Source organism: Patella vulgata, chromosome 3, assembly GCF_932274485.2.
Source record: "Patella vulgata chromosome 3, xgPatVulg1.2, whole genome shotgun sequence".
NCBI lineage: Eukaryota > Metazoa > Mollusca > Gastropoda > Patellidae > Patella > Patella vulgata.
The window spans coordinates 68,182,574-68,199,629 of NC_065881.2; the positions used below are offsets into that span (position 1 = coordinate 68,182,574).

General features: G+C 32.3%; 1 protein-coding gene across 1 annotated transcript; it reads right to left on the bottom strand.

Moving 5' to 3' along the window:
* Window positions 1-708: 708 nt before the first annotated feature.
* LOC126815688 (G patch domain-containing protein 1) lies at window positions 709-16,964 on the bottom strand. The gene is made up of 19 exons (XM_050541557.2): window positions 16,858-16,964; window positions 15,292-15,423; window positions 14,680-14,765; window positions 14,279-14,439; window positions 14,011-14,117; window positions 13,807-13,865; window positions 12,318-12,518; window positions 11,774-11,912; window positions 11,163-11,423; window positions 10,389-10,838; window positions 8,437-8,612; window positions 7,529-7,656; window positions 6,928-7,061; window positions 5,972-6,186; window positions 3,953-4,082; window positions 3,231-3,527; window positions 2,379-2,542; window positions 1,955-2,109; window positions 709-864 (listed from the first exon to the last, which is right to left on the bottom strand). The coding sequence occupies exons 1-19, from the start codon at window positions 16,937-16,939 to the stop codon at window positions 816-818; spliced, it is 3,126 nt and encodes a 1,041-aa protein (XP_050397514.1). The 5' UTR covers window positions 16,940-16,964; the 3' UTR covers window positions 709-815.
* Between the last annotated feature and the right edge of the window lie 92 nt (window positions 16,965-17,056).

Genomic DNA, 17,056 nt, shown 5'->3' on the forward strand with positions numbered 1-17,056 from the left:
ATAGAGAGTTCTCAAATATGTCCGTGTTCAAATCCAAACTCGAAACCCATTTGTTTGTGACTTATTATCATGATTAGCTATTATCATCCATGTGCTTAGAGCATACAGGATGGTTGGGTGTATGCGCAATCATAAATGTACATTATAATTATTATCCTACTAAGAAAGGTCCCATGTTCATTAGCCCAGTCGGAGCTGAACAGTAGGACATTAAACCCCATTTCATTTCTTAGTAAGTATAATTGGAGAAAATGAAAGGAGAATGATAGCTTTGTGGTGAAAGACACGGTTCTATATGTGGCTAAATAACTGCATCTGTTTTTGTGGAACTTTTTGGAACATTATCTCTTATGCTATTGTCTCTCAGAATGAGCAGATTCATGTTAATGTCACAAAATTGTCAAAGTGGGGTGACCTCTAAATATAGTTTGGTTTCAGCCAAATTTGGTGTGTGTTGTACATTTCTATTGTGGAACAGAAAATGTGTAAAATGGAAGCGTGATTCTGGATCTCATTGACGTATGAATTATGTAGTTAAAAAATGTTACCCATGTCTACAAAAATATACTCGATTTGTTGGCTATGTGAACTTTCGAAATTAGTTAAATAAATTGTAGAAAATATTCTTTTGTACATTCTGCTAAACTCTCTCCACACTGCTCTGTATCACTCAACATTATAGTTAATAGTGAAAGTAATACATACAAGTAAATAGTAATAAAATATATATTTATGTAGTATACACGAACACATAATTCACTATCACAGATTTATAATTTAAAAAGTTAAACAGTGTAAACCAAAATTTTCATGTATTACATAAAATCAGCTGCTGTCAGTCTTTTACCAGGGACATCTCTTAACCTGAAATTAATAATTGTTATTATTAAAGATTCCCTGTCTAGTATTGAAACATGCACCTTCCACTAGCTTTGTTACCATTATGAATTTTTTCCCTCAAGGGGGTTGGGTGGCCGAATGGTTGAAATTGGGTCAAGTGACAAGGAGTAGGGTTGCCTGTCCAACCTTGTGGGTTTTTTCCGGGTACTCTGGTTATCTCCTAGTTACTATACTTGTAACGTTAAACTGTGTGTTTAACGTTGTAACGTTAAACTGTGTGTTTAACGTTGTAACGTTAAACTGTGTGTTTAACGTTACAATTGATACAGTCTAAGAATCCTTACGCAAGTTCAAATAGGTTCAAACGCACAATTGTCAACACATATCATTACAGTTTGTATTGGAATAAGTAATTCTATGACAAATAGTGAAGACTGGATCACTAAAATAGTTACCGAACAGTTTTTCTTTGTGGTTATGCGTTCTACATTTGCATAGTGATGTTTCTTGTAATGACGTATTACACACAAGCCGCCATGACACCAGCCAGTTGAAATTTTGCGTAGCAGTTGGGTTTCATCAAATCATATAATTATGCGGTAAGGCTTCACATTTATTTCAATAGGAATTGATTTATTATATGTTAAGCTAGGTACAGTACTTTTTTGGGTCAGTTTATGTGTAAATTAAGGGAGGTATAGGCCAGTAACCTTTTTGTAGTGATTTCAATAAAAAAAAACTTGGGCAAAGGAACTCTGTAGGACAAGCCACTACTGTGGCTGGAGTAAGGCGGAAGACATCAGTAGTGGAACCATTTCTAGTCATCTCCCACACCTAAAGATTCCTACGTGCATGCAAATTATTGAAATAAAATTGAACCATGTTGGTCCCGAAATGACCTAGTTTGTGTAAAGTGGACTCTAAACCACATTTCTATCTCACCTCCTCAATTTCAATGTTTTCACTATAAAAAAGTTGTTTAGGAGAAAAGGCAGATCTAATAAATATTCTTTTAGAAAAGGTGTCTTTATAAATCATACCTGTGTATGTAGTTATAGTAAACAAATCACTATAAATAACAAATAAACAAGAGACAATGACATAACTTACAAACCTTGATAATATTTCTTGGTCTATTGATTTTACATTTTTCTCATCTTCAGATACAATAATACAGTCACTATCATCACTACTTTCACTTTCCATATGTTTACTTTTTTTCTTCTTATGTTTCTTAGATTTTTTATTTTTATTCTTTTTATGTTTAGACTGAAAAAAAAACACAACAACATAGTGAATGTGAATAAATACTTTTCATTCATAAATACTTTGTATAACTCTTCATAATCATCTTCCTTTACCAAGAGTCCAAGTCTTACATTTCATTTCAAACCCTGATTGTGTGTGGATGGACGGTAAAGTAGCTATGTCGATGTACTCTGGTAGGTAGAAACACAATTAACACTGCTGTCTTGACAAAATTTTTCAATACACAAACTAAAGTATAATATTTACACAACACATTTTCCAATACTCACTTTTTTGTCTTTAATCTTATGTTTACTTTTTAATTTCTCTCTTGATTTTTCTTTGTGTCTATTTCTGTGTTTTTCTTCATATTTTTCTTTACGTTTACTTTTATATTTATGTTTAGGTTTATAACTTTTACCATGATCATCGAGAGCTTGTTGTAATCTGTTTTCTGCCAAAAATATCCCAAAGGAAAGATGTATTTTTGACAATCAATTAAATGATTATTATCGTAATTACAAATATATATTTAATGATTTTACAGGAGTATATGAGTAGACCTTACTATCAGCAATCATTAATGATGTATACAAGTAGTTTTCAATTTCAATATTTTCCAACAAAGATAGGTTGCCAGAACAAAACATACATTCACAGCAGCCAAGTTGTTCAAGCAGTTCATAAAAGTTTTCACATATTTATTCTTTTGTAGACAATGGGAGCATTTACAGGATGCTATAATTAAAATTTGATACACAAAAACACATACTTATGGAAAAACAGCTACTTATTTATTTGGGCGACGTTTCGAAGAGTATTCTGTATTAGCTTGATAACCTTGAGAGAATACTCTTCGAAACGTCGCCCAAATAAATAAGTAGCTGTTTTTCCATAAGTATGTGTTTTTGTGTATTGCTCTACCCAGTTACTAAATGCCTCTAAAAGATTATTAAAATTTGATAGTTTCCATCTTATTACTAACATAAACAATACATATACTGGTAATCAGAAGTCTGCTCAAATGCATGAAATGTGTGATTATACTTGATCAGATAATCGGATTAAAGAAGGCTACGGTCCACAATTCTGAAATTAAGAGTGACATAACATGTTAATGATACAATTAGTTATATTATTACCATGTGATGAACTTGGTTTGGGTAAAGCTGGACCAAACATTTCTTCATCACTGTCACTAGATGAGACACTGTGTTTAGATACATTCGTGGAAGAAGAGACCATTGATGCATCATGGTGACTAGAAATTGATGGAGATAACCTTTCTTCGATTGTTTGTATTATACTATCGTCTCCTGGCAACCTGGAACCAGATGTACTTGGTATAGGCACAGATGGTTTTAAAGTAGCAGGTGATATGTCTGGTGGCTTTGTTTCATTGAGTGCAAAGTTCAATTTTTGTTGTTCTACTGTTTTTTCTGAAGAAAAAAAGAAATTTTCTTTAAGAATCAAAAACAAATTAGATATGTTCTTTTTGAATAACAATGAAATTTTCATTTTAATAAAAGGGACCTTATACTCGAATCAGAGATGCGCGTTTGTCATTAATACAATATCAACCAATGGAATCATTTAGATCAGATCTGAACAATAAATCCCACCATTGCTCATCATGGTATAATAAAGTAAAAACCTAAAAATGGAACAAAAGGTGGACTGAACATCTCAATGTTGACTTCCTAATCATTACCTCCATGGATTGCAGCTTGAGTCACTCTAGCAACAACATGGGCGTTCGGACCCTTGTCAAGAAATAAACATTAAGATTAAGAAATCTTAATTCTATATAATTAACCAGTCTATGAAAACATTACTGATGAATATTTAAATTATAGAAAATTACCAGGCTGTATCTTTTCTTCTTCCTCATCATTACTAGAACTACTTTCATCTGAATCAGAACTGTTAAATATAGCCCGATATAAATCTAATGAAGGAGCTTTAGTTGTTTCTTTTTCACCAGCAACATTATCCTGTGAAGTCAATGTTTTACATTTGTAATTTTTATAATTAAAAGAAGGCTTACAATATCTGTTAACACCTAATGCTTGTATTAAAGTTTATTCTATCTGTTTGATTATGAAATTAATATCTATTTCAAATACAGCAAAAATTTTGTGGTCACATTCCAGGTCAGTATTTAACAAACCAGCGGCTGCCAGGCAGGATACGCCCACATTTTCGAGAGATGGATAGAGAACAAGCTAACAAGAAAGTGATTTTTCCTACTATCAAGGGCCATAATTCAGGAAATTACAATTCAATATGCGCAAATATCGAAAGGAACTGAGATCTTCGGGTTATAAACTTACATTTCAAGTTTCAACAAAATTGGATAAAAATTGTGACCTCTATAGGGTCCACAACCTTGATATACCATATTTTTACGCTATTTGAGAATGAACGGCCGCCATTTTGTCTGTCAATTTTGGGCCGAAATTTGAACTCAGTCGTCCTTAGGGTGTAACGGTGATATAATAATACGTTTTTTTAAATCGGATAAAAATTATGACTTCTATAGGGTCCACAAGCTAAAAACGCGATTTTTCGTACAATCAGGGGCCATAATTGAGGAAGTTACGGTCCGATATGCGCGAATATCGAAAGGAACCGAGATCTTTGGGTTATAAACTTACATTTTAAGTTTCAACAAAATCGGATAAAAATTGTGACCTCTATGGGGTCCACGAGCTTGATATACCATATTTTTACGCTATTTGAGAACGAACGGCGGCCATTTTGTCTGTCAATTTTGGGCCTATTTTCACAAAATTCGAACTCAGCCATCCTTAGGGTGTAACGGTGATATAATAATACGTTTTTTTAAAATGGGATAAAAATTATGACCTCTATAGGGTCCACAAGCTAAAAACACGATTTTTCGTACAATCAGGGGCCATAATTCAGGAAGTTACAGTCCGATATGCGCGAATATCGAAAGGAACCGAGATCCTTGGGTTATAAACTTATATTTCAAGTTTCAACAAAATCAGATAAAAATTGTTACCTCTATAGGGTCCACAACCTTGATATACCATATTTTTACGCTATTTGAGAACGAACGGCGGCCATTTTGTCTGTCAATTTTGGGCCGATTTTCACGAAATTTGAACTCAGTCGTCCTTAGGGTGTAACGGTGATATAATAATATAGTTTTTTAAATCAGATAAAAATTGTGACCTCTATAGGGTCCACAACCTTGATATACCATATTCTTACGCTATTTGAGAACGAACGTCGGCCATTTTGTCTGTCAATTTTGGGTCGATTTTCAGTCGTCCTTAGGGTGTAATGGTGATATAATAATACGGGTTTTTAAATTGGATAAAAATTATGACTTATATAGGGTCCACAAGCTAAAAACGCGATTTTTCGGACAATCAGGGGTCATAATTCAGGAAGTTATGGTCCGATATGCGCGAATATCGAAAGGAACCGAGATCTTTCGGTTATAAACTTACATTTCAAGTTTCAACAAAATTAGTTAAAAATTGTGACCTCTATAGGGTCCACAAGCTAAAAACGTGATTTTTCATACAAACAGGGGCCATAATCCATGAAGTTTCGATCCGATACATGCTAATATCGAAAGCAGCCGAGATATTTTGGAGATAAACCTATATTTCAAGTTTCGTCAAAATCGGATAAGAATTGTGACCTCTAGAGTGTCCACAAACAAATTGTGGACGGACGGACAGGGGCGACGGCATAATACGTCCACATGAAAATGTGGGCATATAAAAAAGGATCCAGAGGTGAAGATTGTGGTTAGGCTTTGAGGTTGACTCTTATCAAAATGGTTAAATATGTTTAAAACATTAACATCATGGCAGTATATGATGTTGGTAAAAAGTAAAAATACCTTAGTTTCTGTTAAAGTACTTTCACTCCTTTTGTTTTCTGTTGTTATATTTTTGATATCTACTGTTTTTACTTGGTTATCTGTTGTTTTCTGACCAGATACGGAAGCATTGTCTTCAAATAACACATTAAAGATTGAAACTTTCTTCTTTATATTAAAAGATACTCGAGAAGTTTCTTTTTTATCATCTTTTGTTTCGGAAACATTCTCTTCATCTGTAATATGAAACACAACCATTAAAATATAATTTGGCAATGTACACAGATGGGATTAAATCTGAAAGTTCACGATATTATATTTCTCAAATAAAATAAGTATATATAATATATATTGTCCAAATTGAGGAATTCTTGGGCAAAATAATAATGTTACTTACAATCTAAAAACTTTATCAATGCATTAAAAATTTACTCAGAAAAATTCAAAAGTAATATTATTGTGGCTCAACACAACCCCAAAAATATCTGTAGTAAAATACTGCATCTACATATAAAACAGATGCCAGGGAGGTAAAGATATTATAAAATATTCCAGATAATAATCTGTGACCACTTGCTGAGAGAAGAAAATCATTAAAATTACATTATGAACAGTTTCTTCTTTGATCGACACAAAATAAACACAAAAACATAATATATTTGCTTGATAACATTTCGAGAACCCCCAATGAAACATCACTTTTATTAAAATAGTAATTGTGTTCCATATTATGTTTTTGCTGAGAGAAGAAAAACATTAAAATTACATTACGAACAGTTTCTTCCTTGATCGACACATAATAAAAACAATAGTTGCTTGATAATGTTTCGAGAACCCCCCAATGAAACATCGCTTTAATTAAGATAGTAATTGTGTTCCATATTATGTTTTTGATTGGATGATCAAAATTTTGAATGTTGGAATAAACTTTATGGTTATTTCTATCTATATGTAGAAATCTAATTCTCATTTGTTACCTTTTTTTGGTTCAATAGCTAAAGGTGGAGTGTTAATAGTATCTTGGGATACAAATTCTTGACTGGGAAAACTTAGAAAATTATAAACTGAATATTTATCCCTTTTTATGGTTGGTAAACCAGTAATTGATGATCTGCAACAAAGACGAACAGTAATATTAACATCCTGTTAAACATAAACTTTTCAACATGAATTACCAGTAGTGTGGGTCAGTTATTATGACATTCATCTAATATTTGACAGTATCAATCGATCTTATAATGGCGTAGCACCTTGGTATCAAATCCCATTTTTTTCAGCAACTACTGAACCACTTAAGTTGATTTAAATTTTAGAATTCAGTAAATACTGCATTTAAGATGATTCCATTGAAAAAGTCGGATGTCAGTCAACACAACACACACTCAACAATATTATGACTCTTTTAACAGAGGAGAATATTCAAGAACAGGGAGAAAACCCATTAAGTTAGGCAGGCTGCCGCAATCCTTCACATGAAAAACTCACGACAGAATTGATGAATAGACAGAAGGTCTGAAATGTTGTAAATAACATTATCTAACTCTTATCAGAAATATTTTGAAAGCATCCCGTACTTACCCTGGATATGGATCTGGAACATTGAATCGTTTACATAAAACTTTATCTGGATGCCATTCTATATTATCACGTGTTAACTGACCAAACATCTTCATTTCTGCTGCCTTGTCCTTGTCAGATTTATCATTCTAAAGAAAAAGAATGGACTAAATATATTAGTATTTATATTGATGTACAAAATCTGAGCTTTTTTTTATCACGATCGCAGCATATCTCACATAACCCCATGCAAATTCAATCTTCTTTTTGGGCACTGGTCATCTGATTATGATAGCACATAGTTTGACATATTTATACATCTCCAGGAGTTTTGATTGTATATTAAACATACATTATGCAAGAGCTAAATCTACCTATTGCAGTTCTTTCTTTAGGCCTGAAATGTATTCTAAATTATTGATTAGACATTGATTAACTTATCCAGGCCATAACCAACTCTTGATGGCATCAGATTTCTCTAATATATTAAATAGATTAGAACAGTTCAGCCATATTTTGATTTAAGCTAAAAATGGAGGAGCGAGAATTAGCTTCGAACAACGAGAACGGTGGTTGAAATTATTGCACATGTCTTGTCAAACCTTCAAAGGCTAATATCTTCACTCGCAATAGAGTAATTTGTATGAAATTTTCAAATTATTCATTTTACATTATCTATTTTCAAACTATTATAGCAAGAATGGCTAGCTCTTTATCTAAATCTTACATAATGTATCTTTAATAAAATTGGTCCAAACTCAAAATACATATATATGCAAAAAGGAATATTTGATTTCAGTATTCATGAATAAATGGTCTCATTTTTGATTCCTAAAATCCACATTGTAGTAGTTAGAAGAGCTTTCTTTTATCAAATTTCTGAATGCCAAAAACTCGATGATTGGTGAATAAACTTATCTAATACTTACTCCTTCTTTTGGTATGTCTACAGTCTCTGTTTCATCATCAAATCTAGCAGTTGTAAATCTGGAAGCCATCATATTAGATAATGGTTTATATAATTTAGAAGCTCGTATAAATTCATCTTTTTCTCGTTCTCTCTCCCATTCTGTCATCTGTCCACTTGTAATTTCTAGATATGCATCTATAATTAATATCATATGATAAAACAAGATAAGATGATGGTCAATTGTATTATGTTGCAGGATTTTGCTCTCTTTTTTAAACAAAGTCCACAGACTGCCTCAGAAATAGACGATAAAGTAGTCAGCCCCAGAAACAGTGATTAAAAAGGTACAAAACTTCCATGCTCTAATCCTTGACATTTTCTAAATTGTGTCAAACATGTATTTAAAATATCAATAATGACATAGAAAAGAGATCAAATTGTACCAGATGTAATGACATGCACCAGGGGGATCGTGTCTGAATTTGTGCCTGTAACAGCTGTAAGAACTGGAAAACAATTAATTAAAATGTGTTCTGTCGTTCTGAAGTTAACTGGACCAATAAGGAGGTCGACATAAATGCATACTGAAATAAACACAATCTTCCATATACTCCTCTTAGATGAATGCTGAGTGTCTTCTTTTGAGTTTAACAAAGCAGTACAGCACCATTATCAGGTAATTACATCACAGTTATACTATTTATAACATCATTTTAGGGATAACCATCTAATTAGTAATTAATCACACTTAGTTATTTTATTGCTTTGAGGATTGTAAATTTTAAAGCAGGATCTGTTCAGCACATTATTTCACTGTTTGACAAAAGCTCATTAATGATAGGCAAGAAGTTGTTTTTAATCGTATGAATATTTTGCTTGCATCAATTTCTTAGTAAACACAAAAACATAAAATGGAACACAATTATTATTTTAATTAAAGTGACGTTTCATTAAGGGTTCTCTCAACGTTATCAAGCAAATACATGTAATGTTGAGAGAACCCTCAACGAAATGTAACTTTAATTAAAATAGTAATAGGGTTCCATATTATGTTTTCGCGTTTATTACGTGTGTGAATTGATAAATAGAGAAGATATTCGTCATCAATTTCTTGTCTTAAATAATAATAATTTTCTTTAGCACTGAACATTTAGTCAGTTTACAATAACAATTGTGATAAAACTGAATAAACAAGCATGGTAAATGTACAGAACAACTCTGAACATATTCTATCTACATTTGAGATCTAATGGAAAGATAGGTTGCCAGGTAACAAAACATATGCCCACAGCAGCTAAGTCGTCCGGACAGTCAACAAGGGTTGTCGCATATTTTTTCTTTTGTCACGTAACACACTAAAATCTGATTACAAGTAACAACCCATTAAGTAATTATCAGAAATCATTAGAATTGGTTTCAATTGTTTGTTTCATGACCTTAAACACTTTGTACAAATTTATATTAATTTTTAGCCTCTAGCGTATTCCACAAAGTTTCTCAATTGATCAAAGGCCATAACTCTAGCAGTAATTATTGGAAATCATTGAAAAGCAAAGGCGTCTTTGTCTCATAACCTTAAACACTGTGTATAAATTTGACGTCTATCAGATATTAACTTTAGCCACTTAGAGCATCCAGAAGATTTTAAAAGGTGATCAAGGACCATAACTCTGGCAGTAATATTCAGAAATTGTAGAAAATCAATAGGCCTCTTCATCTCATGACCTTAAACACTGTGTATAAATTTAAAGTCAGTTGAATATTAACTTTAGCCACAATTGCTTGTGGACGCCGGACTGACCGGTGGCCCTGGAATATACGAATACTTTTCAATGTGGACGTATAAAAATGCAAATACAGAACAATTTTTAATGATATAATGGTACTGTGAACCATATGAAATTACAAATGTTATTTTTTTACTAACATGTCACACTTCTGTAAATAAATTTTTAAAGAATGTTTTATTACCTTTTTTGCCTTGATTCACCAAAGATAAATATTTCTCATAGCGTTCTTGTTTATCAGGAGTTTTAGCAAATGGCTTATACGCTGTCAAATTACCAGCAAATAACGGTTTGGTTGGTACAGTAGGAGGAGTTGATTCGACTGATGTAACAGACAGACTTGACTGGTGACTTGGAGTAGCTTGAAAACTTGTGGATGGACTAAATGCCACATTATTTTTATGTTCATCCACCCTTTCTTTTGTATTTTCCAATTCTATTTCATTTGTTTTTCTAACTGTCAAGTCCCATCTAGATGATTTGGTTTTATTAGTTGACATCAGTGCAGGACTGTTTTCAATAGGTTTCAAAAACACAGGAGAAGAATTTTCGGATTCTTCTATAGATAATGTTCCAGATTTTGCTTTTTTCATTTTATCTTTGTCTTCTTCAGATACCAAATCAAATACAGAACCTACGATAAAAGTTTTAATCATCTTTGTAATTTCTTGAATATAGGTCATAGAGGATTCAACTATCACAGTGTCAACTTAATTCATCAATAAATAAATCTCAAAATCCCTCTATTGTGGCATCACACAATTCTATTGCTACAAATTTAAGCACATAATAAAACAATATGAATACTGTTGAAATTATTAAATTGACTGATCATTTGGTTACATCCGATTAACATTCAATTGCGTTTGAAGAATATTTATAAATTAAATCATAATCTATAAAACTGATTTATCAGGTAACATTGCACCTACTACTGGAGTTATCTAACTTGGCTTACCCACTAGAACTGGTGCTTCTCCTAAAGCCAATGCTCTGTCTACAGCTGTCAAGGGGCTTTTCTTCAATTCTGGTTTTGTTAAATTTGCTGTTAATCTAGAGACTGACTCCTCTATTACAGGTCCTTTAAATCTGTGGACTGGCTTAAAATGTTGAGGTAAAACTGGTGGTGGATAAACTTTGTTAGATTTTAGAGTTTTGGTTGATAAGGTAAAACCTGCTAATAATTTACCCACATATCCAACAGGGGTTGAACCACTATCTGTTATTAAGAAACAAAGATATTACAGCAATTAACAATTTGTGATAATAATTTATTAATTAAAGTATTTATTAGAAATTATGTGTACAGAAGTCATTAATTCTGAAAAGAACTCAAAGACTGTTTAAATATTAATATTCAGATATAATTTTAGACTAGTTCTTTGACCAGCATATAAACTGAGACCTGTTGCTTATGAAGGGGAAAATAAATATTCCAGTGAGACGTTATTCTTTCCCTGTGGCAACTTGTCTTTGTTCTTGGCTAGTTTTTTAATTTGAAACTGTACATAATTTATTTTTAGTAAGGCATATTCCACCTTCCTATGAAATAGATTAATTCCCATTTACCTTTAGACAGTCCTTTAGGAGCTGTCCATCCACTAAGATGATTATCATCCTCTATATCCATGGACATATCATAATTTGACAGATGATCTACCCCATATATATCATCATCATCTTCTTCTAATGCACCTACTCCAAAACCCTACAAATATTTCACAACTATGCGTAAGTGGATTTCTTTTAGTATATTATTACATTCAAGATCATTTTAAAATATTTATACAAATAAAAGTTAACCAGTTTGTAGCTGTGTAATTAATGTATTGAATATTATCTAATTCTCACTTGGGACATATGTATTTTCTATCAGTAAGCAGTGGCATATTATCACTGCCATCATAACTAACAATAATAAAAGGTTGAATATGCCACAACTTTTTATATGTCGTAAGTTTGAAGTAAACAAATTTTGTTCTTGAGAAATATAACTAATTTTCTTACTCCTTTTTTTGAGAGGGTGGGGGCTGGAATGACATTACACACTTTTCAAAAAACACTTTTACTTCTGCTTAAATTCACACTAATACTGATTCATTAAACAACATACCTTTCCCCTAATCCCTCTTTTTCCTTTAGAAGATCTAACAGGTGGTGGTTCAAACAGATTAATATGCGCAGAAGGCAAGGCAGCAGACGGATTTAAACCTCTATATCCTATACCATGAACATTATCTTTTGCATCAAATGAAATAGGGTTACTGTCTTTTGGGGCAAAGGTCACATTCTTTAAATATTCTTCATCTGAACCCTGAAGACAAAAAATCAAACATAATTGTTTATCAATAATTTTGAAAGTTATTTAATTGAGAGACAAAACATGTTGTTAAATAAATATCCACACTGCATTATGTAACGGGTATGGGTGAAAAGATTTACTGTGATTGATTATTGTTTGACTAGATCATTTAGAATATTCCTGAAAGACACCCAGAGAACAGGGATCAATCAAAAGTATACATCTGGAAGTTATAATACTGATAAGTAGGACGTTAAACCCCATTTCATTTTATTTCATTTATGATACAAATATAGAAACAGTATCTCCAGTCAAGTGAAAGTCAGGTAGAAAACACAGAAAACATTCTGCAATTTGAAGGCAACAAAATAAAGATGACAAGACCCCCTCAGAAATTTGTCTACTGCATAAAATAGGGTGACCCATGTACTCACAGAAACACAGTCCACCACTGATAGTTCGAGACTACCACTGAAGCGTGCACATTCGCCTTGCCGAGACCAACTTTCTGACAGTATGATACTATAAATACCCATGGCACGTGCATTTCTCTACAAATCTATCAACTATTACAGCCGTAAATAATTTATTGTTGACGATTTTGAATAGCAGTAAAATTAAGCTTCTTGGTTATTACAGCAGATTTAGAAATTACGTTCGTTTCATTTTTTAAATTGCTTTATCATTAACTGTACGGCTTCTTTTGGTTTAGTACAAATAATATCTCTGAATCACTCGGGTTAGACAGGAGCATGATACTAGCAGTAGTTTCATATTACTCTTACAAGCTTCTTAAATTGATTGTTGAGCTACCTAACATGCTTATTTCTAAATTCAATTTCTTGTTCTAGCTTTCTGTTATGTTTCGTAAAAAAGTAGTCTTGATTATCCCGACCTGTCAATCAGTCGTAGAATGGTCGATAGACTGGTTAAGCGAGACTAATTTCAAAACAAGGGCACGTAACCTATCTTTTACTCAAAAGTGTCTGGATGTTATGGACGTCTCTTGGAACCAGTTTTCAGTCTATTATTTATACATGATTAATGGTCATAGCTTATTAAGTTCAACATGATCGTTTTTTTAGTGACTATAATTGTGTGAAACTGATTTGAGGCTTGGCATATACAGAATATAAATATTGTGGCGTAATTGTCGAGATATATGGAGATATTTATTTATGGTGGGTCACCCTACATAAAACAAACTAGCAAAGTGAAATTAGGTTTAGGAGGGGAGACAACTCTATAATGTTCAAAGAAGATTATAGAGTTGTTAGTAGAACAACAATTTTAAACTAACCTCATCCTCAGTACTTGAATTTGGAACATCTGGCATCATACATCCATAAACTTTTCCTTCTGCAATTATTAAATGTTACAACTTTCATTTAAATCATACAATGTATGATGGATGAAGATACTGATAAAACTGGGTGTTAACTTAGGATTCAAAACATTATCCAAAACAATAATTAATATACAATTTAAATAACTTATATAATACCATTTGAACTTTTCTTCTTCTTTCTATTTTTTGAAGAAATTCTGGGTCCAACACCTTGTCCCTCTTTCCATCCCATTTTTCTCAACAACCGAATACCAATTGGTAGACTATATCAATCAAAACATTTACGTTTAAAAATTATATTAATTTACAATACCAACATTAACATAGAATATTAGGGCTTCAGTACTGTTACAAATATTATTTGTATAAAGAATATTATCTTACTAACAACTTTTAATTCTTGTATTCAATTACTAGTCATTACCTGTCAGGTACTACTAAGTCCATTAAAGTTGTATCCTTTTGTCCAATAGCATCACCAGTTACAGCTGAAGCTAAAGCCTTTCTTTTTCTCTGTCTTTCTTCAGATGTGTAAGTTTCAGCAGTAGCTATTTTTCTTGGAGCTATGCCATGTTCTCCAAAGTCCTTAAAAGTAAAAAAAAAACTATTAAGTATCTAATATTCAAGAATTCATTACCTACTACATTACTATTAAACAAATAGTAAAAATTTAATAAAGTATTTCTAGCAATACAAATCTATTAGGTCACTCTTTTTGTCATTCTAACTTCCAAGGCAATTTTACAATTTCAATACAAAAACATTATGATTTATTTTCCAATGAGCAACTTAAATATTTCTAGGATATAACACAATAATATTTACATCTTCATCCATAAAATCTTCCGCTTTTTGACTGACTTGATCATTTCTAGAACTTCTAGATGATACAAATGTAGAAGGTGCCCATCCTAGAAACAAATTCATAACACAATTAATATAAACAAAAACAATATCATTGAAACAAATTTTATCTTTCAATTTTATATTACATCTACATATAAGTCTGAAAACTTGACAAATTTACAATTCAAAATAAACAAGCCATCTTCCGAATCACAAAATGATGACAATCATTCATTACTTGCACATTCATCTTTTTATAAAGTATGGAGTGATCAAACTGCTTAACAAGACTAAACCAGACCAAGTTTCATTGCTCTCAGGCAATTAGAATCTGAAAGCACTAACAAATCAAATTGCTTTTCACTGATTACTCTTAGTGGGAAAGTCTCATCATCGCATGAACATCTACACCAAGTTAGAACATTCTACCTCAAATTAGAAGCAGAGTTACTGTGTTCCAAAAAGTGTGACAGACAGATAGACACAAAAAAAGGAGACAATAGCAATTAATAACAAAGAAAGACAATGATTGATTTATCCTGTTCATCAACTTTAATAATACACTGATCAGAAAATATTAATATACTGTACCTTCTTTGGTTCCTACTGAATTAAAGTAACCAGCTGAGAAACCTCCAGTAAATGCTCCATGAAATCTTTGTCTGCCTTTACTATCTTTAAAAGGTAGGTCATGTACTGACACTGGTTTCTTTCGAGCTTCATCTAAAATTTGAAGATAAAATGTAAGCCTAATCAGTTAGATTTCAATTGGATTTTAACAACATATTAATTGTGTGTGTGATAACGTTACAGATATTATCAACAAGAAAAAATACACAAGAGAAAACAGTAATTTTATCAAGCCATGATCAAATTGATTTGAAAATTCTAAAATATCAATATTTAATTACCAGACAATGAACATCAACATAAATTTACTATCAGCCAAACACTAAACAGCAATGTGTTTTACTAATTACATGTAATTAAATGAAATGAAATGGGGCTTAACGTCCTACTGTTCTGCTCCGACTGGGCTAATGAAGACGGGCATATACCATACAGTGTGCTATGGGGAAAATTTTGCCTGGGCAGCGGCACTATGGCCTACTCTTATATCAAATTCCAACTGCCAAAGGATCTTTTATGTGCACACCAATGTATATACGGGACCTTGGTTTTTTGTACCATCCGAATGACTAGACAGCTGTCCTTGTCAAGCCCTCCATCCTACACCACTGACAAGGGGAAACCATACCGGAAAATCCTGATGAACTTTCTCTGCCAAAGCATAATTAAATCAAATCATTGCTAATACTAAGAGCTGGAAATAGAATCTTCAGGTAGCTCATTGTTTATATTATGATCTGTTCTGTATTGGAAAGTAATTGGATTACATTTGAGGTGTTACAATAATTTAATCTGATTTTTAATATGACTTCTTAAAGTTAAAGAAGTGTTTGTGTTTATATAGAGCGAAGCTCTAAAGCATCGCGCGAAGCGCGGTGCTTGAGCAAAGCTCTTTTCCGGTAACACAGGAGCGTAATTGAAAATGTCACCCACAGACTGTTGATTAAAAAAAAATTCAGACAGGAACCGGATACACTGGGGAAAACAGGCAATGCGCATGTCTGTCAATGCGCATGTCAGCGCATGTCAACTTACCAAATCTCGCCCAAGCGAGATTTTGGGTCTCTGAGAAATATTTCTATGACGCGTCGAATAAATGACGTCAGATAATTTTGACGTCAATGAAAATCCTCACACCTTTTTGTTCTTTTTTCAATTGGGGAAACTTTATTATGAAGGTTTTATTTGACAACAATCACATTAGCTTCGCTCTACTCAGGCAAGGCCTGTTACATATTACAATGACATTTGGAATAAATATAGAACTAATTATATCTAATGTTCATAACCCAACAAGAAAATTGCCAACATCTTGTGAGCCTCATTATAATGTCTAAAGGATGCAAGCCATGAATAAATACGTGTTAAGCTGTTTTTAGATTTTTATTGAAACTGAAATTTATTCTTTTCTTGTATTTACTTGTTCCAAGTTTGAAAACTGGTCCATTTCATTCATTATTAGAGAATGACAGCAACAACGATTAATCTAGGGTGTTACTTTTTCGTATCAAATTCATTTTAGATTACCTTCTTCAAGTTGTTCAACTTGTTTTCCGATGATAACAAACGATTCTTCTTCGTCTGAGTCCATCTTCATGGACAGCGCCATTTTCTAAGATCCGCAGCAAAATCAAAAATTGATTTTTGAGTAATTGTATACGCATGCATAAAATTTTGATAACTTATTTTCAAAATAAAAATCGCATAAATTCCAATCAATCATATT